Source organism: Pogona vitticeps, chromosome 2 (assembly GCF_051106095.1).
Source record: "Pogona vitticeps strain Pit_001003342236 chromosome 2, PviZW2.1, whole genome shotgun sequence".
NCBI classification, from domain to species: domain Eukaryota; kingdom Metazoa; phylum Chordata; class Lepidosauria; order Squamata; family Agamidae; genus Pogona; species Pogona vitticeps.
Window position 1 is genome coordinate 29,466,092 of NC_135784.1, and position 27,904 is coordinate 29,493,995.

Sequence of the window (27,904 nt, forward strand, 5' to 3'; positions counted from 1 at the left end):
ATCCTGGAGAGGCCCCAGAAGCAACTGTAGTCCATATTTTTTTAAAAAATGTGTGATGCTCTCTTATGGAACAACCCCACTGAGTTGTTCCATAGCAACAAAGTCAACGTTTACATTCTAGAGCAGTGGCTCCCAACCTTGGGTCCCCAGACATTCCGGGCCTGAAACTCCCAGAAGCCCTTGCCAATGGACCTAGCAGTGAAGGTTTCTGGGAGTTTTAGTTCAAGAACGTCTGGGGACCCAAGGTAAAGAGAGCAACCCTCAGCCAAGAAGAACTGCATTTATTTATTTATTTATTTATTTATTTATTTATTTATTTATTTATTTATTTATTTATTTATTTATTTAATACCCCACCTATCTCGTCTTGCGACCACTCTAGGCGGCTTCCAAACAAGTAAAACAAGTAAAAAAACAACATATAAATGTAACAAATTAAAGAACATTTTTAAAATTGAACCAAGGATTACATCTGTCTCTGTCACTAAGTCATTTGGGGGAAAACTGAGGGTGTGATCACACCAGGAAACAGATCTCATTTTGAACCAGTTGTGCAGTGGCCTGGTGCCATCGGTTTCCCAACAATCGCACAATATAGGGGGGAATTATAACCTGACCGCTCTCCATACCAGACTTGGACCTTTTGGGGCCAGTCTGGAGTGATTCCCTGATCCCATGGCAGATCAGCCTCAACATATGTACAAGATGAGTTTTTTGGGAACTTATCCTTTGTCCCCCCCCACCGCCCCCCGAAGCAAGAGGACTGTATGAAGGAAGACCTTTCAAAATGGAGTCCTTGGTCCTCATTTTAAAAGGTCACCTGGTTAACTCAGGGTAGAACTGCATGTTTTGATGACCGACTCTGACCTTCAGACCTGATTCATCCTCAGACTAAGGAAGAGCGGAAAGAAAGTGGAATAGAATAGGAGGGATGGCTTCTCACCAAATGCCTCTCCCTGCCCGACATTTTTATCTCAACTAGGCTTTGGAGCAGGAATCGGCTGGCAACGGTTAGGGAGTGGTGGCGGACAGAGGGAGGGGGTTCCCGCCTTCCGGCTCCCCAGCTGCTTCCTTGCTGGAAGTTGTTTTGTCCAGCTGTTTCCCTGCCCTTTGGCCCTGGGATGGAAGAGAATGTGGATGTGTTTAATTATCTACTTTGCCGCTCCAAAGACTCGTTATGGGACAAATCCACACATGTATGAGTTTTGTAGGGTTATTTTTTATTTTTTTATTTTATTTTTTGGAGAAACAAAACATACGCAAAAAGCACCCTTTGTGCAAGCAGGGACAAGTACCATCAAAAGGCACGCAGAAACCTGCTTTAGTGGACAAAGAGAGCGCACACAGGATTGCCTACGCAACTTTGTGATTTACAGAGTTTAGAAGATGGCATTTTAAAAAGGATCGTGTTTGTGCGAGTCATGGTTTCTTGGCAACCGCTATCATTATTTTGGCGGCCATCACACAAGTAGAATTCACTGGCATGCATGCTCTTAATGTACTAAGGTTAGAGCAGGCTTTCTTACCTGGTTCATGTCCGAAGCAGCACGGTGCAATAAGGACAGAGATCAGATAATTTTCATCCAATCATGGAAAGTATCGAGTGCGTTTGGGGCAGCAAGCACCAAATCTAGGGCCACCGAGTACCCTGACAACCGTGTGACGCTGCCTGTTCTTCTCCAGGCTCACAAAAGACTGTGACAATATATTTTTTTCCTTAGGGTCATTTGAGTTCTCCCCACTCCTGTCTGTAGCCTATTAAGTGACGTCCAGGTAACCTAGTTTTCCAGGTGCCCAAGGGCTAGACTTCCATATTCTTTTCCCCCATGTTATATATCTCTGTTGTTCCTTCAAACAGACTGGGAAAATGGAGGAATTATCTCCTGTTCCCTCTCATGGCCAATGATAACACTGTAGCTTACAAAAACAAACAGAAAAAACCCCCTAAAAATATTCTATTTTACCTTGGATAATAAAGTCAGCATTACTGATTACACCTAAAAATAAATGTTGGAGTTGCTACTTTTTACTTATTATAAAAAGTAATTGGTTAGATGTAAGGTATTTTTGCCAGCTCTGGGTATTTAATGTTTTAATACTATAATTTGCATACTAGAATATGCTCATTCTCAAAAACGTGTGTCTGAGCCATCTTGAATCTTATAATAGAGGAAGATGGGTATAAATTGAATAAATACCTTTCTGGCATCTGAGAGTATGCCATTCAAATATACTCAAGTCTAGGTTCTTGATTTATGGAATATACATGAAAAGTCATATCACATTAGACTTACTTTCATGTTTTATTTATTTGGAACATCATAGAATGACCTGCCATTCCAGCTCAGACTTCAAGGCAACTTATAGAGTCATTAAAATGGTATCCTCATAAGCATGAGACGTGCATAAAAACCAGTGCATACATAGCAAAAGAAACCAGTAACCACAGCAGTAAAATCTCCATTGAGACCTTAAAACACTGCTGTAAACCTTGGTGAATTAAATAGATTTTTAATCTAGTGTCTAAAAAATATGTTTAAAGGTGGGGAACCGGATGAAGAGAGCTAAGGACTTGTTCCACGAGAGGGGCACCACCACAGTCAAAGCCCTGCATGGGTTACCCTATCTTAGAGGATGGCAACAACTCACCCTCTGATAATTAAAAAAAAAACGTTCTGATTAACAATGACAAATTCTCAGGGAAACATCTTGCCCATCAACTCTTGACTTGATCGGATTATACTGGAAAAAAGGATAGACTTTTTCCTTGAAAGAGACCCTCTGTGTATATACATGAGACCCAGCTCTCACATTATAGAAGGAAACTTGGCCCTTCTTATACTCCAGGTAGACACCCAACCTCGACCAAGACGATGCCTTTTCAGGTCCATCCTCAATCTCCATTGCCTCTAGACACCAGATCTTGCCCTTTAAAAAAGGTAGGTGGTGGTCTTCTTTTTTCTTTGGAATGGACTCTAAGGCAACACCAATAATCCATTCCTTCTCATCTTCGACCTCCACCTCCCAGTAGTGTCTGCCTGACCTGAATCCCTGTTGTCCCAAGACAACGGGATAGTTCTGAAATCGCTTTGGGTCGTCGCAGGATATCTCAAGTTGCTCTCCAACAGTTACAGATGTGCCAGAGATGATAGTGAGGCCAGGATGAGCGGTGCTGGCATCTAGTTGAATCGAGTCTATGAAATCTGGTGAGAAGAGGAAGGGAACAAGTTTAATAAATTCCATGCATCTTGCTCTACTCAGATCTGTCTTACTCTATCAGTCAACTTGAAGTGACCACGGAAGAAAAATGGCAAGAGAGCACCATAACCTTCCTGGTGCTGAACTTTAAAGAAGCAAACAGGTTGTGACAATGATAATACTATAACTTCCTCAATCAGCCAAGAAGGCTGCTAAAAACAAGCAAACTAGCACGCTGTAATGTTTCATCCATTTGGAAACTGAATTTTTGGATATTCGGGGAGTTCTTCCTGCCAAATACCTAAATGTGGCTCATCTGGGAGAAAGGTCTAGACTTGGAAGGCTTTGAAGCTTAGCTCCTCTTAGCTTCCTGTTCAGAAGGAAAGCTCCCAGCTAGCACCAGGGCAGGAATAGGAAGCTAGGCCTAGCTTGGCCTCAAAGCCTTCCAGATGTGGCCTTTCTCTTAGGTGGTCTGTCTGTCATGTAGAACTCCCAGAATGGAAACTAATGGGATTTCTGATCCAAAAATCCCTTCCCTGGCACCCATCATATCTTATTTGCCTTATGCTGGAAAAACATTTGCCTAGCGGCATAAGCAATTTTCAGAGCTTTCTCTCAGGTACCTAGTTTGAGGATCGACCTCATTGAAGTCCATGTCAAGTACTGTGTTGGACCTTGGAACTTGTCCAGACAGAATTCCTTGGAAACTACTGAGCAGTCTCCTTGGTCGTCTCTTCTCTTAGATGTCTCAGCAGACAAGCTGGTGAGAAGGGAGAAAGAACACATATTACATCAAGTCCAGATGTTTTATTTCTCTTCAAAATTGAAGTGGGAAGAAGCTACACTTACACATCTAGGAACTCCCGGATACCCTGGTCAAGGAAAGAGAAGGCACGATGGTTAGGAAGCTGGAACTCTGTTCTTACTCTCAAGTAAACTCCACTACCTATTTCAAGTTAAGTTAGGCTCCACTGATAGGGTGGCATGGCCACACGTCCACTTTTAAGGGGGACAGCCCTCTTTGGCTGTCCAGTCCACATCTGTTTTGAAGATAAAGAAACATAAGGAGTCAAGATCAGAGATCCTGAGCTTGCCCACCCAGAGTGACCATTTGCATGGCGGACCCAGCAGCCATGGAAGTCCAGCACTTAGCATAGGGTCCCGTATCCATGAGATCAGTTACCACTGATTCACTTATCCACAGTCTGAAAATACTAAAATATTTTAAAGAAAAAATCCTGGAACTAACTAACTAACTAACTAACTAACTAACTAACTAACTAACTAACTAACTAACTAACTAACTAACTAACTAACTAACTAACTAACTAACTAACTAACTATCAGAGAAGTTACTAGAATTGGGCATTAGAGGGAGACAGAGACCATGCTATGTTTTTTCAGCATCTGTGGGGCGCTTAGAAATGTGGATATGGGAGTCCTGTGAGGGGCATTTCAGTTCTGTTTCAATTATAAAAATCATTTCTGTTTTTCCTGCCTTGCTTATAAATTAGCATCCGCCATTTTATACAGATCGGTGTCCTTTTGTCCGATTTGGGGAGATATGCAAGTAGTTTACCCAAACCTTCTGTCCTCCCACAAACTGGTGGAATGCAAACTGTTGCAATTCTTAGCCTACTTCTCTCTTTTCCTAGGTGGCCAAAGAACATGGACTCGCTTGCCAGGCTCCCCCTCACTGACCACACAGCCAAGTGGTCAGATCATCAGCCTCCCATCCCTATCCTCTGAGATTTCAGGACCAGCTCTTGAGAATGGGGTGGGTGGGTTCTTGTGACCCTGTGCCAGGGCATCTGGGCTAATCAGCTGTAGAAACAGCCGCTTGGGGGAGCTGAAGACGGGGTGGGGGGCGGTCCAGGCCAAGACCCTGGCTGGAAAATCCCATTTTGAGAGGCAGCTAGGCAGGCAGCAAAACCTGTCCCTCAGCTATAGCAGTGCTCTAGATGTGGACACTCCTTTGATTTGCATTAAGGGCGCCGGCAAGATGCTTTGCTTTCAGTTCCGGCTGCCCTTCCCATTTTAGCTTTGCCCAATCGCATGCCATCCCTTTCTAGAAACGCAGGTTTGACCCCCCCCCTTCCCATCCTGCGTCTCCATTTCATTTTGCCTGTTCGGCTGCAGCCCAAAGCTTGGACGTTCTGTGGAGAACGACATTCAGAATCTCCCCATCCAGCTTGCCCAGTTTTTCCAATCTCTAAAGGTCAGAGATTGTGCAGACTTGGGGGGCAGGGGAGGATTTCTGGGACCGGAGGAAAAGCCACTTTCCCAAGATTTGCTGCAGACCCTGTTTAAGAAATGGTGCTGTGGTTGCCTAACCATAAGGAACTGAACTCGGTCGGTCTGTGCCAGCCGGGCCCGTCCGTTGTTCACCACATTTCTGACGGCTGACAGGTTCTCGCGGATCTGTTGAATGCGGGCAGACATGTCCCGCTGGCTTGCCGTTTCTTCCTCATCCAGTTGCGCCAGGAGAGCACTTTCCCTCTGGTTCAGGAACTGCTGCAGTTCCTTGAATTCCCTCTCAATGACTGTGCGGAAGCCCACCGCTGATTTCTGCAGGGGAAGGAAGGGGAAATTAACAGTTCCTCCGGGTTGCTACACAAAATTAGCATCTGCCATCACCCATCAGGCCTTCTGGGTTGTGGCCCCTGCCCTTTGGAATGGGCTCCAGAAGAAGCTGCGCCTGCCCCCCTCCCTCCCTCCCAACCTTGAAGAGGTTACTTAAGACAATGCTCTTGACAGAGGTTTTCAGTGGCATCCTCACATGAATTAGCCAGCTTGTTCTGCTCGCTTGATGTTCTTTGTCTGTTTCCCTCATGATGTTTTGACTTGATTTGATTTTACTTCTGTACCCTTTCTTGTTTATTTAATTTTTATACTTTTATTTGATTATTAACTAAGTAGATTAGTGCCTTGCACTAATCAGGCAGTATATGAATGAATGAATGAATGAATGAATGAATGAATGAATGAATGAATGAATTTCATCCAGGGTATGGTGAAATACCATAATGTAGCAGCTAGAATGTTGGACTAGGATCCAGGAGACCTGTGTTCAAATCCCCACTCACCTATGGAACTCCCTGGTGATTTTGAGGCTCTCTCTCAATCTGTCCTACCTCACGGGCTTGTTTTGAGGAGAAGAAGAGAAGAGGAGCACCACAGATACTGTCTTGGCAGGAAGGTTGGTGGAAATGCAGCAAATAATAAGTAAGTGCCCTTATTCTGTTAATACAGAAATACTTTATGTCCTAAATCACTGATTGATTGATTAGGCATACTTCAGTCTCGAGAGACTATGCTAATGTCCTCTGTATGGAGGACTTGGAACAGTGTCTAGTGTGGCTGAGAAGGCCAAATTGAGAATGACAATCCCTTCCACACTGAGGACACATACAATCTGTCCCATCAGTTCCCTGATTTGGCTGGTTTCGGGAGTGCCTCTTTGCCTCGGCCTGCTGGACAAGGGTCTCTTCAAATTGGGAGAGGCCATGATGCACCACCTGCCTCCAGGCTGAACGCTCAAGGTTTCCCATATGTTGAGGTCCATTCCTAAGGCCTTCAGATCCCGCTTGCAGATGCACTAATGAGGGTGACCGGTCCCACTGATGAGTGGAGCTGCAGATACAGGATTCCTTCACTCCCAACAGTAGGTGGAACCATGGATCTCAGCAGAGTATTTCTGACTGCAAAGTCAACACCATACTCCCTGGTCTCATTCAATGGTTTTCCCGGCCAAAAGAATGAGAAGTTTTTTTTTCTTTGACATATCCCATGTCTGGCAATCTTGTCTCTTGCAGGGCAACAAATATCTATCTGCAGTCTACTCAGTTCCCTGTCGATGACAGCTGTCTTGTGTGCATCATCTATTTTTTGCACGTAATCAGAAAAGCCAGGGGTCATTGTCCAAACGTTCCTGATGCCCAGCTTCAGGGCAAAAGTTTTCTTATGATTGTTGCATGGTGGAGGGTTATTGATCTGCTTGTTAGCTTTCACCTTAAACCTCACACACCCCATGAGGTTAACAATCCGTGGTGAGGCAGCACCTTACTGGCTGGGGGCTGCCCAGCTTAAAGCAGGCGGTAGGTACCTAGTGAGGTGCAATGACCTCTCCCACCATAGGAAGTAGTCCCTGGTGTAAAGATCACAGATAGATAATGGCTGGTAAGGGTCAGTGAGATATCCTGGATACAGAAAGTCCCATAAAAGATACCAAATTCTTTAAAACTGTTGTGGAAATCTGCTATCCCATGTAGATGAATATAATAATATTCCACCAAGTCAATTCTGACTTATGGTGACCCTTTTCAGGGTTTTCCACGCAGAGAATATGCAGAAGTGGTTTACCCTTCCTGTCTTCTGGGGAAGCCCTGGGACTGTGCAGCTTGCCCTAGGCCACACAGGCTGGCTCGACTCGCAGGAAGCCCAGTGAGGAACTGAACTCCTACCTTCTGGCTTCACTACCAGATACCTAAACTATTCAGCTATCCAGCCAGTTCCCCACCTAGATTAATTCTGTGAATATGTCAGCATTCCATAGTGTTATGGAATTTGATTCCATTCTACTTTAATAACCATGGCTTCACCCTGCAGAATCCTGGGATCTGGTGAAGGATTTAGAAAATTCTAGGTCCCTCGCTGAACTCCATACCCCAGCATCCTGAAAGGTACAGCCCTATCAGTTTAAGAGGACTCAAACTGATATCACTGTATAGTGAAACTACCACTGGTGCTTATCAATAATCCATGTACTACTGGTTTAGAGAATGCCAGCAATTCCAGAAAAGAAAGTAGCTGTTCAAAGCCACAAGCAGTCAATAAAATATAACTACATAGACCTTAAAAATATATTCTCCAATAGCTCTAAAACATGAAACCCGAGAGAAATGCAACCAGCAAAATACACTGGGGGTGGGCGGGAACCTCACCCCAGGCCAACCTCTGATTACCACCATAATTTCTAGTTGATTCTCTCCTACCTTCAAATCCCACAGGTGTTTTTCTTGGCTTCTTTCAACCTTTACTAGCCCGTTCATTCGTTTCTCCCAGGGCTCCAGGGCTATGGCCAGTTTCTCCTACAGGACGAAAAGCGAGAGTTTAAGAAGTGAAGCGGGCCAGGCTCATCCGCCCCCCCCTCCCAAGGGCCTTGTCCTGCTCAACTTGTAAATCTGGTTCCCGTCCTTCAAGGAGATGAAGCCGTGCCCAACATGGGATGGCAAACCGGCACAGAAGTAGCAAAGGGGAATCTCATCGGTGACACAGAAGAGCTCAAAAATGGCACCATACCCCAAACATTCCAAGCTGTATTTTTCCTCCGGGCTGCTTATCGTCACCCTCCCCTCAGGGTAGTCCACGTCTCCCATAGTGACTCCCTACTGGGTTGCCTCTCTTGCTTTCTGGGCCAAGTGCCACAGGTACTGATATGGTGTGCATTGTCTATCAGGACAGAGTTCCTGACACTCAGGCCAACTGGGAATTCCCCATTGGCTACCCCAGAAAGAAGTGATGCATCTGAGGCAGAAGCAGTGCCCGCATTTCAGCTGTACCGGCTTAGTGTACAGGTCCTTGCAGAGAACGCACGCCAGATCTTGGTGGAGGCCCTCCGCCATTCTTGCTTCCAACACTTGCAGGTGGAACAGGTTCCAGAAATCACGTTTCACCTTTTTTAAGGCTGCCTACTATTTTTCCTTCTTTTGGTTACGGTAGAGCCCCAATACCAATGACAAGAGGGCTCCTGTGCTCTTAATGGTTATGAAAAAAAGAAGGAATTTCAACAGGTGCAGCTTGTCACACAAGCTACACCTGCTGAAAGCCCCTCTTCCACACAACTAGGAAAAGTAGGGGGAGATGTCCTGTCTTACCTCCGGCCACCCTAGAGCATCACTCCATCAAGTAAAAAGCCACCAAGGTTGTGAATGATTTATTTTGTGACAGCAGGAACAAACAAACAAACAAAAAAGAGGGTGAAATCTCCAGATACCAGGCAGACTGAGTTACTCTCCTGCTCCCATAGCATCCCCTGTACTGTCACCTACTCGGAGATCTGTTGATGCACAGCAGATTGGAAATATTTAAGGAATAAATACGTAAGTGAGAGATATAACAAAAAGACAAGAGGCAGAAGGATGTGGAAAGGAGAAAGCTTGTGGATGAAATACATAGAAGAGTGACTGATTACAGGCACCTTAGTGCCACCACCGTTCTATGGTTGATGCAGAGCTTTGAAAAATTGCCTGTTTGGACCCACTGTTAGGTTGAAAAAAAAAACAAGTTGTGTGGTCCTTAGTGAATCTAAATGCAGGAGAGACGATACAGTACCTTTATTCGATCATTAAATTTTTTAAAAAACAATCAGCAGGCTTTCCTGGGTCAAATTCACTTCTTCAGGCCATGCACCAGTTGTGCAGAAAAACTATTGTACACGAGAGTCCCAAAAATTCATGGCAGAAGTCTACCTTGTATTCTTCTTATGAGGAGCACCAAGGATTATGGTAGGCTGAGTGGTTGCTCTGACATGAATTCACCAGGTGAGGATGAATCCCAGTTCTCGCCTAAAGATTACAGGAAAATACACTGATCTCTGTGTGATTAGGTTTGAAATAAAGATGATGTGGGGTGCTGTTTGCTCAGAGGCCACCCCAATGGTAAGAAAAACAAGTCCACAGATTACATTTAGACGCTAGTCTGCATTTGGTAGGAGAACAGCCACATGAGAAAAGGACAGTAGAGGCCTCTTGTCAATTTAAGAGTTATACAGAATTTCAAACAGTATGGCTTGACACAGAAGCGACACCTGTTGAACAGATGCACTGTAAAACTCATGCAACCATCTGTTGAATGCATACAAGCAACACCTGTTGAACTTCCCTCTTCCAGACGTGATGTCATTAAAATTAAAGGGGCTCTTTCTCAAGTGTTAACAGGAAAAGTTCTTAGGAATGAATTTACCACCATCACCATAGCAGCAGTTAATAGAAGAATTTTCCTATCAAAACATATATTGCTCCGGTAACAGCTTTCTAAAGCATTATGAACTGGATAGACCCACCAGGATCCATTAGCTTGACAAAAGGCCAGCTTCTAATCTTTAATTAGTCTCTTTTGGACTGTTCCCCAGAGGATGTGTTGTGTTTTCCCCTTCTTCCATCACATTCTCCTGCCCTTGTTTAAACCTTCTTCTTAAAATCTTTGGTGTTCTGAGTGGATTACGTGCAAACATTTTGCCAAATATATGCACATTTTTGAAAAAGTGGTGTCCTCCCCTACTTTTTCTCGTTACGAGATGGATCGTCATTTGTGTCAGCTTTATTTGCCCAGATAACTGTAGGCATGCTTAGGAAGCATGCAGAAAATGGTAGTATGGACTTCTTGGTCACATTTGGGAAGTGCAAATTTCAAAATCTCCTCTTCGTAGCAGCAGCAGCACTCCAGAGCTGCAGTCCCATAAATATGATTTTGTCACAGGGAAGCTAAACAGGCAGATGGATGAAGCTTCTGGGTGGTGCTTGAAGCACCAGGTCTAATTTGATTAAGGAAAGATATCACCAATAGACCTTACCGGGGGAACCTAGAATCTGTGCAGCTGGCTAAGGTGTTGAGTACAGGTGCTTCAGCGTTCCACCCCTAGCCTTATTTCTATACTAAAACCATTGTTTTAAAATTATAGCTAGAGGAACTGGAACCTTGAAAGGGGCTGCATGCAAGAGCCATTCACTCGGCCTTCCCATCCCCTGAAATTACAGAGCTATAAGTCAGATTCTGGGCAGCCATAGACCCTTGTAGACACACTGCAAAATAATGGGTGTGACATCCAGGCACCAAAGACATGCACACCTTCTCCTGCAAAAGCTTCTGCCTTAAAATTTGTCTTCCCACCTGGGGCACCCAGACTTAGCAAACTTACACAGTGCTCTGTGTCATGTGTTGCATTATGTGATCATCAGTCATTCCTACCGTCAGTCTGGGAAATATGTGGACTGGATTCATGACACTTGGGAAGAGATGAGCCCAGGCTGGGAACTGCGTCAGGAATAAGTAGCTGATATCACCTGAGTTGTAGGCGGTCTTCCCCACTGTCTGAAGAGAAGCGAAGGAGATACCAAAATGGAAACTGGCGCTCACACACTGGCTTACTTTTGGAAAAGAGCTATTAGCCAGGCACTGCCCCTTCTAAGTGGCAAATAAGTCATGCTCAAAAAAGAGCTATACAGAGGGCAGTTGCTTATGTTTAAGCAGACCGCCAGCCCATTTCCTGGTTCTTAAGGATCTTGCAAACAAGAACGGACAGGATGGATGCTGGTTTTGTCCTGCAGCACACCTTTAAGTAAAACTGACTGAATCTCCAGGCTAGTTAACGTACCTTCATTGTGCCTTATAAAAGCCTGTGGCCGTATGGATTTTGCTGTGTGTCCCCTAATGGAACGCTTAAGCCTTTCTGCTTAACTACTGAAAACTAACCTTATGCAACAGCTACAGAACTGAAATTGTAATACCCCAGAAACCATTCTTCTCATGCAGGCTGTGCTTATTTAATGATGATGATGATGATGATGATGATGATGATGATGATGATGATGATGATGATGATGATGATGATGAAGTCGCCTTCCCCCCCCCCTTCCAATCTGTGTAACCAATTTGGAGATTTTCACATACATACAAGCATGTGGTTGCTCTAACTCTTGCTTACTGTCACTGCTTTTTAGTTGAAGGACTGTCAACTTTCGAACTAGCAACCATTCATTCACCAACCAGATTACTGTTTAACAGCCCAGAATCGGCTAGTGCTGCCTTTCTTCCTTTGGCCATCCTCTTGCAATAGAGTTGAACTGGATCTCTAGAGGTTGCTGCTAACCCAACGAATAGCATAAATATTAGACTTGTAGTGTGTGCATTGATGGGGCGATATATACACGTGTGTTTCATTTTTATTTATCTGTATTGTTTTTGTTGACCGTAAATTTCACAGAGTAGTAGTACATCTGCACTAATTGGGGGAGGGAATACAAATTTAATAAAATCGATCAGTCAAATGAACCAATAATTCACAGAAAGAAAAGAAACAGAAATATAGAAAAAGGATTCTTGTGCCAGAGAGAAGAAAGCGCAGGACTGTCCAGCATGCCACTAAAGTGTGTTGCCAAGAATCAGATAAGCAACAGTTGCCTACAGCTTGGACATTTCATGTTTTGGAAGTCCAAAGTATCAAGAGGAACCAAGGTGTAAGCAGGCATGAACTGGTCCAACATTAAAACCACTGGAAAAATGTCTGGGTTGTAAAGAAAGGAAGCAGCTAAAATGAGTTGTAAATAGGAGGGTAATCCTCTGTGCTGTGGGGCTGTCCTCGTGGAGAAAGATGTAGGAGAACAGATCTCAGTGTGTACAGAATATGTCCATCTCAATCTTTTGGGATTTCTCCCCCCCCCACACACACACACCACATTTCTTGCAAGTCCTTGTGCCAGTTCTTGGTCTTGTTGGTACGCTTGTTCTCCATTTGCTCACATGAGCACACCTAAGGAGACAGTAGGGAAGAATGGTTACTTATTTCACAGGAACGAACTAGGTCATCTCAGACTCCTAAAGGAAGGAAAGGGGCTTTATCTCCTTTTCTTGGTTTCTTCTGCTAGGCACTTCTATTGGAACTTACACCTGGGATGAAGTCTAAAGCAGATAGCGTACATTTAAAGGCCAAAATCTTGCGCATTTATGCTGGTGTAACTCCGCTGGAATAAAAGTCAATGGCAGATTTGCTGCAAGTTAAGAAGGCAGCTTAGGCATTTGCTGCTGTGCACTCCGAGTTATATAGCTGGACAGGAAATGCTTACACTGACTTCTTGACTTGCAGCAATTTGCTACTGAATTTTTTGTCTTTTAATATTGCCCCTCCCCCAAACTCTCTAGGGGTTGCTAATATATATTGCCAAGTTGCTTCTAACTTATGGCAAACCTAGTTGGGTTGTCAGACGTTCAACGAGTGCTTTATCACTGCCCATGGCTGAGTGGGGATTTGAATCTGGATCTCCAGAGTCTGACTCTGACACTTTGGCCACTATACCACGGCGGCTCCCATCTTCATCAACACATTTTATATTCCTCTAAACCAGAGGTGGGCCACTTGTGGCTCCCCAAAAGGTAACCGGATCACAGCTCTTACCATTCTTCAAAAGTTGCTGTTTCCTAAGGCTAATCTGAATTGTAGCACATTATATCAAAGGCCACAAATTGTCCACTCTCTTTCTCTTCTAGTGAGTTGACCTTTACTGTAATTTGGGTGGACAACATGTGGCCAGTGGGATGCAGGAACCGACCGCAAGCCCAAATACTGCCTTCTTTACTCACACCCCCCATTCCCATTAAATCATCATCACCATCATATGCCATCAAGTCAATTCTGACTTATGGTGACCCTTTTCAGGGTCCTTGAGGTTGAAAGTACTCAAAAGTGGTTTACCCTTCCCTTCTTCTGGGGGTGGCGCTGCGGGCTAAACCGCAGAAGCCTGTGCTGCAGGGTCAGAAGACCAAGCAGCCGTAAGATCGAATCCACGCGACGGAGTGAGCGCCCGTCGCTTGTCCCAGCTCCCGCCAACCTAGCGGTTCGAAAGCATGCAAATGCGAGTAGATAAATAGGGACCACCTCGGTGGGAAGGTAACAGCGTTCCGTGTCTAAGTCGCACTGGCCATGTGACCACGGAAGATTGTCTTCGGACAAAACGCAGGCTCTATGGCTTGGAAACGGGGATGAGCACCACCCCCTAGAGTTGAACATGACTGGACAAAAATTGTCAAGGGGAACCTTTACCTTCACCTTTACCTCTTCTGGGGGGGTTGCCCTGGGACTGTGCAGCTTGTCCAGGGCTAGACAGGCTGGTTCTACCGTGGGGATTCAAACCCCCCAACCTCTTGCTCTACAGCCATATGCATAAACCACTGAGCTCTCCTTTAAAGCTTTTGAAAAAATGTTTGTTCAAAAAATTATTTGCACCCTCTAGGGGAAAACAGGTGCGATTTTGCCCAATCTTAGCATTTTTGAGCCTTAGTGTTCCTATGCCCCCCCCCAATATTTTTAGTTAAAGAAGGATATAAAGAAGCTTTTTTTAAAGCTTAAAATATCTGAAATTTGGTAGGGAAAAAAGGATGGTATTGTATGTGCAGCTGTTGGCATAAAGGTAAAGGTAAAGGTACCCCTTGACAATTTTTGTCCAGTCGTGCCCGACTCTAGGGGGCGGCGCTCATCCCGCTCTTCAAGCCATAGAGCCAGCATTTGTCCGAAGACAATCTTTCCGTGGTCACATGGCCAGTGTGATTTAGACACGGGACGCTGTTTACCTTCCCACCGAGGTGGTCCCTATTTATCTACTCGCATTTGCATGCTTTCGAACCGCTAGGTTGGCGGGAGCTGGGACAACTGACGGGCGCTCATTCCGTTGCGTGGATTCGTATGCCGTTGGCATACAAAGTAATAAAACAGGACACACAATATTTAAGTGTAAATAGAACAAAAGTCTCTAAAGAGAACTGACCTGCATGTTCATATCCTGCACTCATCCTGTTGGACAGAAAACCTGGGAACAAGGCAGCATAATTACCTGCCCTGTACAGAACAGATTCTGCCCCAATTGATCTACCTCCGGTTCTTACGCACCCACACACAGAAAAGTACAGGCACGCCTTTGTAGGAGGCTTTCTTTACAAATCATCTCATGTAAACCTAGAAATATGCTTATTCCTTCCCTCTGGGTTTTCCTCTCCTCCCAAGCAATGGCTGAACTGCTGTGATGTCACAGAATACCCTTAAACATTCTAACTTCTGAAGGTTAAGAGGATGGGGGAAAATATCAAACTGCTACAATATTTCACTGAAAGTGGTTTTGTTTAAAATGGCTTAGATTAAATATGATTTTATTCCTATGTTTCTTTTGTTGCTTTTGAATCATAAGCCACTTGCTACAGGCTGATTTGAAATGTATTTCTTAGACATTTTCTGCTTGCTAACTATATTTAACGTACTTCACTTATTTCTCTGTGCCCTTATGGTTATAGTGAACAGCAACCTTCGAAGCCATTAGACACATGGTTCAGGGTTAAAGAAAATGACAAGCTACCGTCTTCCAGCCATGGTCCAAAGAGAGGGTTTCATAAGCCCAGCCATATCATTAGGCAGATCAAAGAGGACACATCACACAGTGGATTTTTGGAGGTGTCATGAGAAAGGCAGCAATTTTTTCACAATTTAGAGTATATCGATTGGATTTTTGTTTCCATGAAGAGAAAGAGGCACTGTGACTTTTGCTGGCTAAAGAACCAAATTAACTCCACGGGTCAAAGAAGCTTGGTTCGGTGCTTGTATTATTTGCTGCTCTGTCTCAGACATCAAATCTCCTGTGGCTCTGGTCAATAATTCTCAGAGTTTACATACCTTTAAGCTTGTTCCAACCTCTGGAAACAACCACATCCACATTCTTAATGTATTTTGTTGCAATGGGCAGGCATTGGTGTTGGCTGTTCGCAAATTTGGAATTCTCTTTCTCTTCAGACTCAAAGTGTGAGCATCTGTTCAAAGGGATGTAGTTTAAGAAGAAAGGAGAACGGGGGGGGGAGAGACTGATATTTTCTGAGTGGCATATGATCTTTTTTGCATATTAAAAGCATTGCGTAATAATTATTTAAAAAGAAAATTGCACTTTTTAAAAAATCAAGTATTCTTATTAATGAATGTACTATGTGAACACATGTGGGCATCCCCTGGGTAATGAGAGCACTCATGACGCAGCGGCTGAACTGCAGTACTGCAGCCAGAACTCTCCTCAGTATCTGGGTTCAATCCCAGGTAGCTGGCTCAAGGTTCACTCAGCCTTCTGTTCTTCCGAGGTCAGTAAACTGAGTACAGTGGACCCTTGACTTACGGGATTAATCCATATTGGAACAATGTCTGCAGGTCAAAAAGTCTGTAGGTCGAGTCTCCATTGACCCAAAATGTATTGAAAACTGATTCATCCGGAACCGGCCGTTTTTGTTCCATTTTTTTTAAAAAATCTGGTCTGTAGGTCGATTCTCTGGCTGCATGTCGAACCTAAATTTTGCCGCCAGAGAAGTCTGTAACTCGAAAAGTCTGTAAGAGGTGCCGTCTGTAAATCGAGGGTCCACTGTACCCAGATCACATGTTCCTTGCATAATTATCTTGTAAATGCCCCAGAGGGTACTTTATGTGCTATGGAGCCGTGTATTCTTTCTCTTCTACCAAAAGCAAGACATCACTCATGTCTGTTTTGACTTTGGATACAGTTGCTTTAAATAATAATGTGCCATACTGAGCCATAAAGTCTTTCCTCCCCCTTCCTGCACTCCCCTCGCCCGTTGATTTCATCCTAAATGATCTGCTGTAACAGTGGTTGAAATCCTGTTGTGCTTCTATGCAAACGGTATACCCTTTAGAGGCAAGCTGCCTCAAGTTAAGAAATATCCATAAATGTTATCTGTTGTCTAGTGAGTCACGTAACTCCGCATGCAATGCGACAGGATTTCAGCCAATATGTGCATGCCATTTCTCAGAAGGTGGCCACAGTATTCTAGCTTTCTGCATTTTATCACTAATAAGCAGAGCCAGTGTGATGTTTTGAAACATCTGCCAATGAGAACATGGTATTTTTGGAGTTACAGGGATCTGCAAAGGGAGGAGGTATCACACAGAAATATCTGGACAGGGGCAGATGCTACTCATAAACCAGCCTTTAGAACAGTAGCAGGCAAGCAGGGGCCCTCTAAATCTGGCAGGATGATAACTCCCATCATCCCTTGCCACTAACCACACTAATGGGAGTCACAGTCTACAGGGTACCCAGTTTTCTAACAGGACAGCTCCACGGCACATTCCCCTTCCATGCTACCGCTCTCCCTTCTGCTTCACACCAAGCACAGGCTACTTAGCACATGTAATCAAGTGTTGGACTCAAGACTGTGCTAGAGCACTCAGGCAATAGAGCGCTTGCTCAACGTTGGGTCTTCATCCTTGTGCTCTACCTCCAGTTCTTACGCGTCTGTACATGGGAAGCAAAGACACGCCTTTGTGGGAGGACACTTCAGACCTGACCATGTCTCACCCCTGATCCTATGAGTTCAAAAGCACTCAGCTGAAGCTGCTCTTATGACCAACCACGAGCAAAGCAAACACCATTTATAACGAGAAAAGGAAGACAATATTTAACTCATTATTAAATAAGCCAAGGCTGTTTGCTTGAAGGGCTACACATTCGAGGATTAAGTAGAACCATTTAATTTAATACTGTATAGTTGGAGGTGGCAGGAAGGACTTTGTACCGCGAACCTCATCAAAGGCTCATAGACAAGGTGTTTCCCCTCTCATGATCTCTCCTGGGAAGAGTCTGGGGAATTAAAAACCTTGGAAAGGCCAAGATTGTCCTTTAAAGGGATTGTTCCATATCCATTCTTGAAAAAACCTAAAGACTGCACAGATTAATACAAGGGGAGGTGCTAATGGACAGATAGTCCCAGTGCTGAGAAAAGTTTCCTTTTTTCATAGTTGGGTTTTTCCCCGGGATCTATATATTCTTGTAAGCTATCCTTATTGTAATGCAAAGTATTTTGAGGATGGTTTGGTTTTGAATGGATAATTAAAAGTAACTGGGTTTGCAAAAGTCCTGCTCCTTATTTGATGATCTGGGAAGAGCCGACAGCCTGCATTTTTGGACTCTCCTGAAAGGGCATAACTATGAGGGCAATCATGAAGAACGCCTGCTGTACCACTGCACCATTGGGTGTCATCAACCAACTTTTTCTCCACTGCTTCTTTCCTCCAAGATGCTTTAGACCGACATATACTTTTCTGGCATTCTAGGAGTCCAGTAACACATCCTCTCTAGTCCCCTTGCTCTCTAAAAGAACCCCAACATCACAGAGCCCTCTCCCTAAGGTTATGACTCTCCAGACCCCATTCTCCCTTCCTAAAAACAGGAAAGCAGAATAATTACCTTTCCAAAAGATAGTCCAACTTCAGATGTTGGGATTCAAGATCTTGTATTCAAGTTCACATCTCAAAGGAGGAAGATCTTGCACTGGTAAGTATTAACCAGGAAGATGTCAACAAATTGATGCTAAGGTGTCCCATCTGTGCAAAGTAGAGAAAACAGGAGAACCAGGAATTCTGTCTTTGGCAGTATGATTCAGGCTGGAGCTCTTGTCTTATTTTGGTTTCATATAGTTTTTATGTGTAGTGCTTTAAAGTGTCTGTTGTGTTACTATATTGTGAAATGCCCAGAGTGGCCCTGGCAGCCACATGGGTGGTATGAAAGTTGAATGGATGGATGGATGGATGGATGAATGAATGAATGAATGAATGAATGAATGAATGAATGAATGAATGAATGAATGCTCTCACCTACTAGAGCGTAAGCCACACTGAACTCAGTCAGATGTACCTCTGGCTTAGAAACACACTATTATTGAATGATTGCAGCAATCCTACCACGAACACCAATAAGAGGGAAAAAATAATAATACTAAAATAATAACTGCAGGAAAAACAGTAACAGTAATAGGGACCTGCACATGCCAATATTCCATAGTTTTGCATCCAGGGATGACAAATACAGCACTAAAATAATTCAAAAAACCTGCATGTGGCACATAAAATGATACACACATTTCCACATTTGACATATTGGCATTCAACGTGCATGCCTCATTCAGAACTGGCAATTGCATTTTCATGTAATAGCTTTGATCCTTGCAACAGAACTTCGGAGGGTGGGGTACTTCCCACTTGAGGATTCAAAGTCTTCCACTCCATTCTCGCTTCCAGTGTTCAGTGAGTATCCAATAGTTTTCATTGATTTGGGGATGGGTCCCCTCTTTTCCACTTCAGAGATCTTTCAAGATGGTTCTTTTTCTTTTAATTTTATCAAATTTGCCCAAGCCTCCTGATACTGCCCTTTTGTGTATGGGTGGTATCAATCTTGCTTCAAAGCGACAACTTCGCCATACCATGCTGAACACATAGACTACATTACCTGATCTTCGAAGCTAAACAGGATCAGGCCTGGTTAATACTTGAGAGAGAGACAGACCACCAGGGAATGTCATGATAAGAAAAGGAAATCATCCTCCTTGTGACCCTACACAGCTGCTGCCGGTCAGAGTTGACCACACTGGCTAGACAGACCAAAGGTCTGATGCAGTATAAAGTAGTAGTACATAGCTTGAGCATTGGAATTGTTTGCAAAATAGGATTTGGCAAGAATAGCCAAAGGAAAGCTAACGCTATGTCAGCCACCCCCAACCAAGCAGTTTCCAGATCTGCTGGATTATAATTGCCATTCCCCACAGCCAGGGGCCATACTGTCTGGCAGTGATGAATGTTGTAAGCCAATACAACTGTCATCAGTCATCAGGTTGGAAGAAGACAAGGCATTGAAAGAAGAGCTTTGCAAAGTTCTGTTTTGGACAACAGGTCCCCAAATCCACAAGCCAGGGGCCACACAAGCTGAGAATTCTGGGAACTGCTGTCCTCATATATATTGCCAGAATCTGTTGGAAAAGAAAGCAACATTAGAAGCAAAGAAGGGGAGATTTGTAGCTATGCATATTTCATTTAGATGCAGTGCTGATGATGTCCAGACATTTTGATATCCACATGGTGTGGGCACAACACTTTAGAGGCTGGTTTTTAATAGCTAAATAAGTTGGAAAGGCAAGAAAACAGGCAGAAAGGAAGAGAGGGCTATGAGCCAGGACAGCAAGTGTTTCGGTGAGAAGCAAAGTCATGGGACTAGAAATCGAAGTCACTGAGCATCAGGGAGAGGAGAAAAGACACAAAATGGTTGCAAAGTGACACCAAGCGGGAGCCCCATAGCACCTGCCATGTTGGGGCGAGTGTATACTGAGGTCATCATTGGAAAGGTGACCCCAGCCGTAGGTTTCCCCATCTCTCTGACCCCCTGACCCTTTGGCCAGCTCATTGGAAGCACAGGCCAGTTTGGGTTAAGAGGGAGCTGAGCTGGATGACCACCACATCCTACCAAAATCGATGGGTCAGCCAGTCAATACCCTTTTCCTTAAAAAAGAAAAAAAAGAAAAATGCCAGAAAGGTGAACAAGTGGGTCCTAGGTCAAATCAAGCCTGAACTATCTTTGGAGGCAAAAAGGTTGAAGCTGAGGCTGTCTTAACTTGGGCACATTGTGAGAAGGCAGGATGATCTGGACAATAATGCTGGCAAAGGTGGAAGGCAGCAGGAATTATGAGATGGACTGACTGGAAGCCACAAGCTTGAGTTTAAAAGAACTCAGCAGGGCAGTTGAGGACAGGGTGTTTCGTAGATTGCTCATGCATAGGGTTGCTATCAGTTGGAGATGCCTTGATGGTATGTAACAACAAAATGCTCATGCACGAGAAACCCCAGTAAACAACATATATTGTTCAGCACTCAATATTCATTCACCTATGGCCACCATAATAAAGATCTGCTCTGAAGCAAATTAACCTCAAGTGAATTCGAAGCACGTCTCAGTTGGTATCCTATGGCGAGTAGGAATGGCCTGAAAGTGACCAGGCACAGAAGTTTTACAAATGTTGGTTCTCTTTTGTTATTGAGGCAGTAACTTTGTTCATATATAAACTATATGTTGATACCAGATGCACCCACCAAACCATAATCTATAAACACGCTTAGAATTCGCAAAGCAAGGGCACCCGCTCAAGACCTCTTAATACTTAAGGCATTCTAGAAGGTCCACCACGTTAATCCAGTGCTGGTAATAGCCAGTGTGCCATAAATGTCTTATGGCAGAGGTTTCGGTGAATAAAGGTCCTCTATTAGAAGCAGAAAATGTTCTATGTAAATCCATTGGCATGGACTCCAGTCCATGAAAATTTTGCCATAATAACTGTATCAGCTTTTAAAATGCTACAGTGCTCTTTGTTGTTGTAACTGGAGTTTGGAAAGTTACCATTAAGCAGGAATTAGTTACAGTTACATTTCTACAACTCCGTAAAATTAGGTTGGTGCTGCCAGAGTTGCAGTTTTTTAAAACTGTCCCCTCTTCATTGATTCTGTTCCCACACATTTGTTTCATGCTAAATATATACGTTGTAGTAAAACAGTTCCTTTAGATTGTTGTGGGTTTTTCGGGCTCTTTGGCCATGTTCTGAAGGTTGTTTTTCCTAACGTTTCGCCAGTCTCTGTGGCCGGCATCTTCAGAGGACATTCAGAGGACATCTTCAGAGGACTTTAGTCCTGGCGAAACGTCAGGAAGAACAACCTTCAGAACACGGCCGAAGAGCCTGAAAAACCCACAACAACCATTTGTTCCTTTAGGATTTTAGTAAATGTTGCAAAGTAACCAGGAAGAAACCATTTTACTGCAATGTAACGACTGATTGTGAAGAAAACTCTTTGGCAATATATCCAGGGTGGTGTGATAGATAGTGGTGGATTAGGACTTGAACACAGGAGATGTTCAAGTCCTAAACGATCACTATCCATCACTCCACACTAGATATGCCCTCAAAGGAGTCTCATGCAGCAGTGATTAAATGGCAGCACTGCAGTCAAGACTCTGCTCATGGCTTGGGTTTCATCTTGACATGCTCAGGTAGCTGGCTCAAGCCTTCCATTCTTCCAAGGTCAGTAAACTGAGTACCCAGCTTGCTGGTGAGGGCATGGGGTGGGGGGGGTAATGTGGGGGTAATTGAACTGTAAACCGCCCAGAGTGCTTTCAGCACTATGGGCTGGAATATAAGCAGCACACTTTGCTGTTTGCTTTTAGGACTCAGAAGATCTGGGTTTGAATCCTAGTTTAGCTGCGGAAACACATGGGAGGGTGTGGAACAGGCAAAATTGGTCCCTAAAGATCTCATTTATCTTGAAAGCCCCATGAGGTTTGCGACCAGTCAGTTTCGATTGATGGCACATAACAACTCTTTTAGGAAAGGATAAATAAAATGCTACTTTTAAAAAAAAAAATCAACGATGCTGCTTAGCAACCACAAAAAAGCAATGATGACAGTTTGCAGTTCTTGAAAAATATGCTTGTGGCTGCTATGGTTGTGAGATTCCTTTCATCCTGGTCACCTCCTCATTGCCTCACTACCTGTCACAGAGCAGGAGGCAGCAAGACAAAGCACGGCAAGAACTAGCATGTGAACTGTATGATGCTTCTCCTCTAATACCCCTCCAACTATTTAAGTGACTAAGAAGATGCAAATACTGGACACCAGCAAGGGTAACAAGACCATCCCTTGCTAAGCTATAATCATTATGGAATGCCTTTGTCTTGCAAAAGCTATTTATTTATTTATTTATTTATTTATTTATTTATTTATTTATTTATTCATTCATTCATTCATTCATTCATTCATTCATTCATCCATTCATTCATTCATTCCACCCATCTAGTCCCACGGCACTATTCTGGGTGGCTAACAACAATTAAAATGCAACTACCCAATCCAACTGACAAAGACATAAATACAGTGGTGCCTCGCCTTACAATGTTAATTCGTTCCAGCAAAATCGCTGTAGAATGAAAACATCATAAAGAGAAATTTAAAAAGCCCATAGAAACGCATTAAAACCCGATTAATGCGTTCCTATGGGCTTGAAACTCACTGTCCAGCGAAGATCCTCCATAGCGCGGCCATTTTCGCTGCCCGTGCAGCGAGGAATCCGTCCCAGAAAAGAGCGGGGAGCCATTTTTTTAACCCGCCGGCCATTTTGAAACCGCCGATCAGCTGGCCAAAAATCGTCGTTTTGCAAGAATCGGTTCCCGAAGCAGGGAACCGATCATCGCAAAGTGAAATTCCCTCAAAGGAAGCATCATTTTGCGATCGCAAAAACTTCATCGTAATGTGATTTTGTCATTAAATGGGGCTCTCGTCTTGCGAGGCACCACTGTAAAGAGAATCAAAAAAGCCATTAAAAACCCAGGATGTCCAAAAAAAGGAAACTTGAATGGCAGCTAAAAATCATTAATCAATTACGAGTAGGGAATTATTTATAGCTACAGTGAGGCTCGCATAGCTCCGTTTAATGAAGAAATCACTTTGCAGCAATGTTTTTGCGATTGCAAAAGCGATCGCTTTGCGATGGTCCCTATGGGGAAATTTCGCTTTGCGATGATCGCAGGGAAGCGATCATCGCAAAGCGCCCATTTTCGCACAGCTGATCGGCGGTTTCAAAATGGCCGCAGGGTAAACAAAATGGCTGCCTGCTGTGTTTAGGGACGGATTCCTCCCTTTAGAGGCACCGAAAATGGTGGCGCTATGGAGAATCTTCGCTTAAAGGTGAGTTTTAAGCCCATAGGAATGCATTGAAGGGGTTTCAATGCATTTCTATGGGCTTTTTAATATCGCTTAGTGATGTCATAGCTTAGCAGCGATTTTTTCTGCATGGATTAAGATCGCTAAGCGAGGCACCACTGTAGTTACTTCCTAAAGGAAGCCACTAGTTTGAGTTTACAAGAGTTGAGCAGGGCAGTTGAGGATAGGACATGAGAGTCACCATAAGTTGAAGGAGACTTAATGGCTTGTAACAACAGAGTTACTTTCAGGTACTGGACTGCTTGTGACAGTTAAGACATACCTGGTCAGTGTTAAATCATCAGTTTTCCTGGAGATCAAAATGCATCCTTGAACAGAGAGATGGGATTGGTCACTCAACCAGGCATTGACCAATAACCTCCATTTTACCATCTCCCCAAGCCCAGTTTAAGCCACAAAGCAGCAACAGAGATACGCAGAACAAGAAGGCACACCAACCACATTCTGGTTTGCACTCTGATTCATCTGTTCTAAAATTTAGAGAGTGCTTCTGGATTTTAGCAACCGGCCCACTTCTCAAGAACTCAGACAGCTCTTGGAATCCTATTGGGAACTTCGTAATTATAGCAGCACTGCTCCACACACCACACAATTAAGCTACGGAATTCTCTATCACAAGATGCAGTGGTGACAAGCATAAACGAAAGTGAGGCTTTAAAAGTGGATTAGGCAGGATTATAGAGAATAGGTAAAGCTGTGCACAGCTACAAGTCAAGACAGCTGTTTGACAGCTCTAGGATCAGGAGGAGTCGATTTACGAATACCATCTGCTGGGCAACATAAGCTGGAAATCAAGAGTTCCCAGACGGATAGTGAAAGTTGCTATCCTTGTAATAATACAAAGAAAGACAGAAATCATGGCATTGAGCAGAGGGTTGGACCGGACGGCCTTATAGGCCACTCCCAACTTCACTACTCTACGATTCTATGGTTCTCTCTTGGTGGAACACTCACTAGAGCTATAATAAAGGTTTTTGACCCAAACTATGAAATTTAGAGGGTACATAAGCATTTCTAGCATTTTGTGATACCAAAGCTGCCCATTGGTACTAGCTGCTGGAAAGGGGCAAAGAGCCTATACTAAGTCCTGAACACATGTACCATGTCTAGTGGCTCATTCTTGGGTGGAAACAAACAAGCAAGGAAAAACAGGCAAGCCCAGCCGACCACTGCGCAAGCCGATGGCATGTAACCCAAGCTCAACCAATAGGGCAGCAAAGACCTGGGTGGCACAACTGCTCGCTACAGTTGCACTGTTGACTTCTTTCCTGGTGGAACACCAAGCGCCTTGCAGTTGTTCCCGGTCTAGAAAAGGATGCTGGAGCTACTCAGCTCCCGGCAGCAACCACTGCCTCTGTTCTTAGCACCTATCCAGAAACATGTGCCAATACCAATAAAACGCTTTCCCTACTAAGTGATCCTCAAGAGGGAAAGCATCAAAGTGGCCATATAGTGGAATAAATTAGGGCCAACCAGATGGGGCCAAAAGGTAACGCCCATCATCTTTCCCTACTAGCTGTGCCAGCTAAAACTGATGAGAGTCACAATCCAATAAGCTATGGAGGGCTATACATCCCACCCCCACGGATTACTGAGCTATCCCGCACTCTTGACTCTCTTGCTATCGGTAAGCCTTGGGCAAACGGGGAATGGAACGATCAACACAAGGACTGTTGATCCCCGGGAAAGTGTCACATCTAGCCAAGGTGTCAGATATGAAATTTAAGTCCACTGAACGGCGCTCGGTTGCAGCCTCTCTTTCTTGGAACCCAAACTGCCTTTGGGAGGATCACGTATCCGCATGAGAGGATCACGTATCATCTATGTGTGGCCTACTTGGAGTATACAGTTGTTCTTCCTCCCCCCCTTTACTCCTATGCTTTTAGATAACAACTTGCCCATTAAATGGGAATTTACTGAGTCAGCACTTCCTCACTACTAAAATGAGCTGCTAACCATGTGCTAATTTGATGTGCATCAACCTTCTTGTCAAAGACAGAGGTGCAAGTTCATAGAAAGAAAGAAAGAAAGAAAGAAAGAAAGAAAGAAAGAAAGAAAGAAAGAAAGAAAGAAAGAAAGAAAGAAAGAAAGAAAGAAAGAAAGAAAGAAAGAAAGAAAGAAACTCTCAGGAAAAAGAAAAGCATGCACCTCCCATCACCCTGCCTTGGAATGATGGGAGTTGTACTCCCAACGCATCTGGAGGTTGTTGTCCTCAAGAACTAAAGCTATTGGTTTGAGAGCCTCTATGTGGATTTCTTTCTCTCTTTTCAAACCCACACATAGGGATTTGGCAAGGCATTCAGATCCCTCTGCTGCAGCTCACAGGAGGTAGGAACACTGTCTTAGGTATATGGGAAACAACACATTCCACAACTGTATCATACAAAGCCATGAGGGTTTAAACTCTATCAAACAGCTGCATTTGTGTAGTGCGGATACACTAATTGGCAGACTAAAAAAACCCCTATACATATCCTATACATATCCTACTAAATACTAGAAATACTCCTAAAACTTAATTCAGTATTATGTAGCAAGACTACTTAACCAAGCCTTCCCCACGGGAATATACCAAGCCTTAGGGCAGGGCAGGCCATTGATCTACCTAGTGCAATCCTGTCACCTTGGGCTGGCAACTCTCCCCAGGGTCAGAAGCGGAAGAACGGCGTCCTCCCCGCCCTCCCCGGGAGCTGCCATGACGGCCTCCCACCCATCCCGATCGGGCCGAACCCTCCTCGATCAGACGAGACCTATTTGGTGGGTTCAGGGCGGAAGGGGCGCTCATCTCCGCCGTGCGGGAGCCCTCCCCAGGGAGGGGACTGCACGCCCCATCACCCCCGCTACACCGCGTGAGACGATGGGCTTTGTAGTCCCCCTCCCCCACAGCGCAAAGGCGTCCAAAACCCGCAATGCCGAGAGGCCCCCTCGCTTCTCCAGCCAGATCTGCGGCGAATTCCGAGCGCAAGACGGTGTGCGCGCACAGGGAAGCGTGTGCTCGGCCAGGTAAGGGAGCATCTCCCCCCCCCCCACAGGCCCTGCCTCCCAAATGAATCCCCCAGAAGTGATCATTACAAAGAGGCAAACGAGCAGCATCCCAAGGACCTGGAGCGCCTCTCTCTCTCTCATTCTCTCTCTCTCTCTCTCTCTGCCTCTTCCCCCCCCCGCCCGCGATCCTGCCACGCGGCTGCGAAAAGCACACGAGGACCGCCAGACAACACAAGCGGCGGCGGCTCGCCAGCTCACCCGATGATCGCCGGCTGGGAAAGCGGCTGCCAGCAGGCGCGGCGACCACCTCCGCCTCTGGAGTTCGCCCAAGCCCGCCCGCGCTTCCTCGCAAGGAGGCAGGTCGCTCTCGGCAAGGCGCGAGTGCCACGGCTTGCCAAGGCCAGCCTCCGAAAGCTTTTTCCTGCCCGCCCGCCTTCCCGACGAGCGTGGATCCCGGTCCCAGGGAGCCTGCGAGTCTCCCCCCCCCCTCGCGGACCAGCGGGACTCGAACCCCCGACCGCACCATGGCTGAGCCTGCTGCTCTTGGAGGGCAAGGCATGCCGGGAAGCTGCTGAGCTGCCCAAATTTCCCCTCCCCGCTTCCCATTGGCCGGAGGTGCTCCGGAACGGGGTGGGAGGAGGGAGGGGCGGCCTCGTCCGCCTTCGCTGCCTTCCCGCAGGGGCGCCTCCGAGGGAATGCCAAGCCGGGCAGTTTGGCGCGCATTTGCAAGAACTACCTGCGAACGTGTGCATCATGTCGAAGGAGGTTTACTTCCTTCCGTGAAGCGCAGCCTGGCCCGTGTATGTTTGCTGTGGCTTAAGGGGCACAAGTTTGCAGCTTGAGCATGTATGTCTACATATATGTCTTCAGATGTAACTTACAATCATTTCACGTTGTTGGTGGTGGTGCCATCAAGTCACCTCCAACTCTCGGGGACTCTGAATGAGAGATCTTGTCCTCAACAGCATTGTTCAGACCCGTGGTTTCCTGATGGCTCAGTCCATCTCACATTTGGTCATCCTCTTTTCCTGCTGCCTTCAAACTTTTCCAGCATTGTTATTGTTGTTTAGTCATTTAGTCGTGTCTGACTCTTCGTGACCCCATGGACCAGAGCACGCCAGGCCCTCCTGTCTTCCACTGCCTCCCGGAGTTGGGTCAAATTCATGTTGGTAGTTTCGGTGACACTGTCCAACCATCTCATCCTCGGTCGTCCCCTCCTCCTCTTGCCTTCACACTTTCCCAACATCAGGGGCTTTTCCAGGGACAATGTTTATTCTTGCCCTCTCCTGTTTGACCACCTCCAGCTTCCCAAGGTTCATAGATCTTACATTCCAGGTTCCTATGCAGTATTTTTCTTTGCACCATCAGACTTTCC

At 45.0% G+C, this 27,904-nt stretch overlaps 2 protein-coding genes across 10 annotated transcripts in view; both read right to left on the reverse strand.

Moving 5' to 3' along the window:
- The window catches only part of LOC110090160 (zinc-binding protein A33), a 17,299-nt gene extending 15,642 nt beyond the window's left edge, over nucleotides 1-1,657 (reverse strand). For all 3 annotated transcript variants that reach the window (XM_020813722.3, XM_020813721.3, XM_020813720.3), the window contains exon 1: nucleotides 1,527-1,657. The gene's annotated coding sequence lies outside the window, so the exon portion shown is untranslated. The remainder of the gene's footprint in view (nucleotides 1-1,526) is intronic.
- On the reverse strand, nucleotides 280-27,082 carry LOC144587575 (nuclear factor 7, brain-like). Of its 7 annotated transcripts, XM_078388700.1 has the most exons (10): nucleotides 26,788-27,082; nucleotides 23,807-23,852; nucleotides 18,201-18,337; nucleotides 15,632-15,765; nucleotides 9,669-12,727; nucleotides 8,193-8,288; nucleotides 5,533-5,766; nucleotides 4,048-4,070; nucleotides 3,822-3,958; nucleotides 280-3,203 (listed from the first exon to the last, which is right to left on the reverse strand). In XM_078388700.1, exons 6-10 carry the CDS (start codon nucleotides 8,247-8,249, stop codon nucleotides 2,680-2,682), a joined length of 975 nt encoding a protein of 324 aa, XP_078244826.1. In that variant the 5' UTR covers nucleotides 8,250-8,288; nucleotides 9,669-12,727; nucleotides 15,632-15,765; nucleotides 18,201-18,337; nucleotides 23,807-23,852; nucleotides 26,788-27,082; the 3' UTR covers nucleotides 280-2,679. The 7 variants fall into 7 exon arrangements, with proteins under 7 accessions (XP_078244826.1, XP_078244825.1, XP_078244824.1 ...); XM_078388699.1 differs by lacking the exon at nucleotides 23,807-23,852 and having other exon boundaries at nucleotides 26,788-27,081; XM_078388698.1 differs by lacking the exons at nucleotides 23,807-23,852; nucleotides 26,788-27,082 and having other exon boundaries at nucleotides 18,201-23,800.
- Nucleotides 27,083-27,904: the final 822 nt, after the last annotated feature.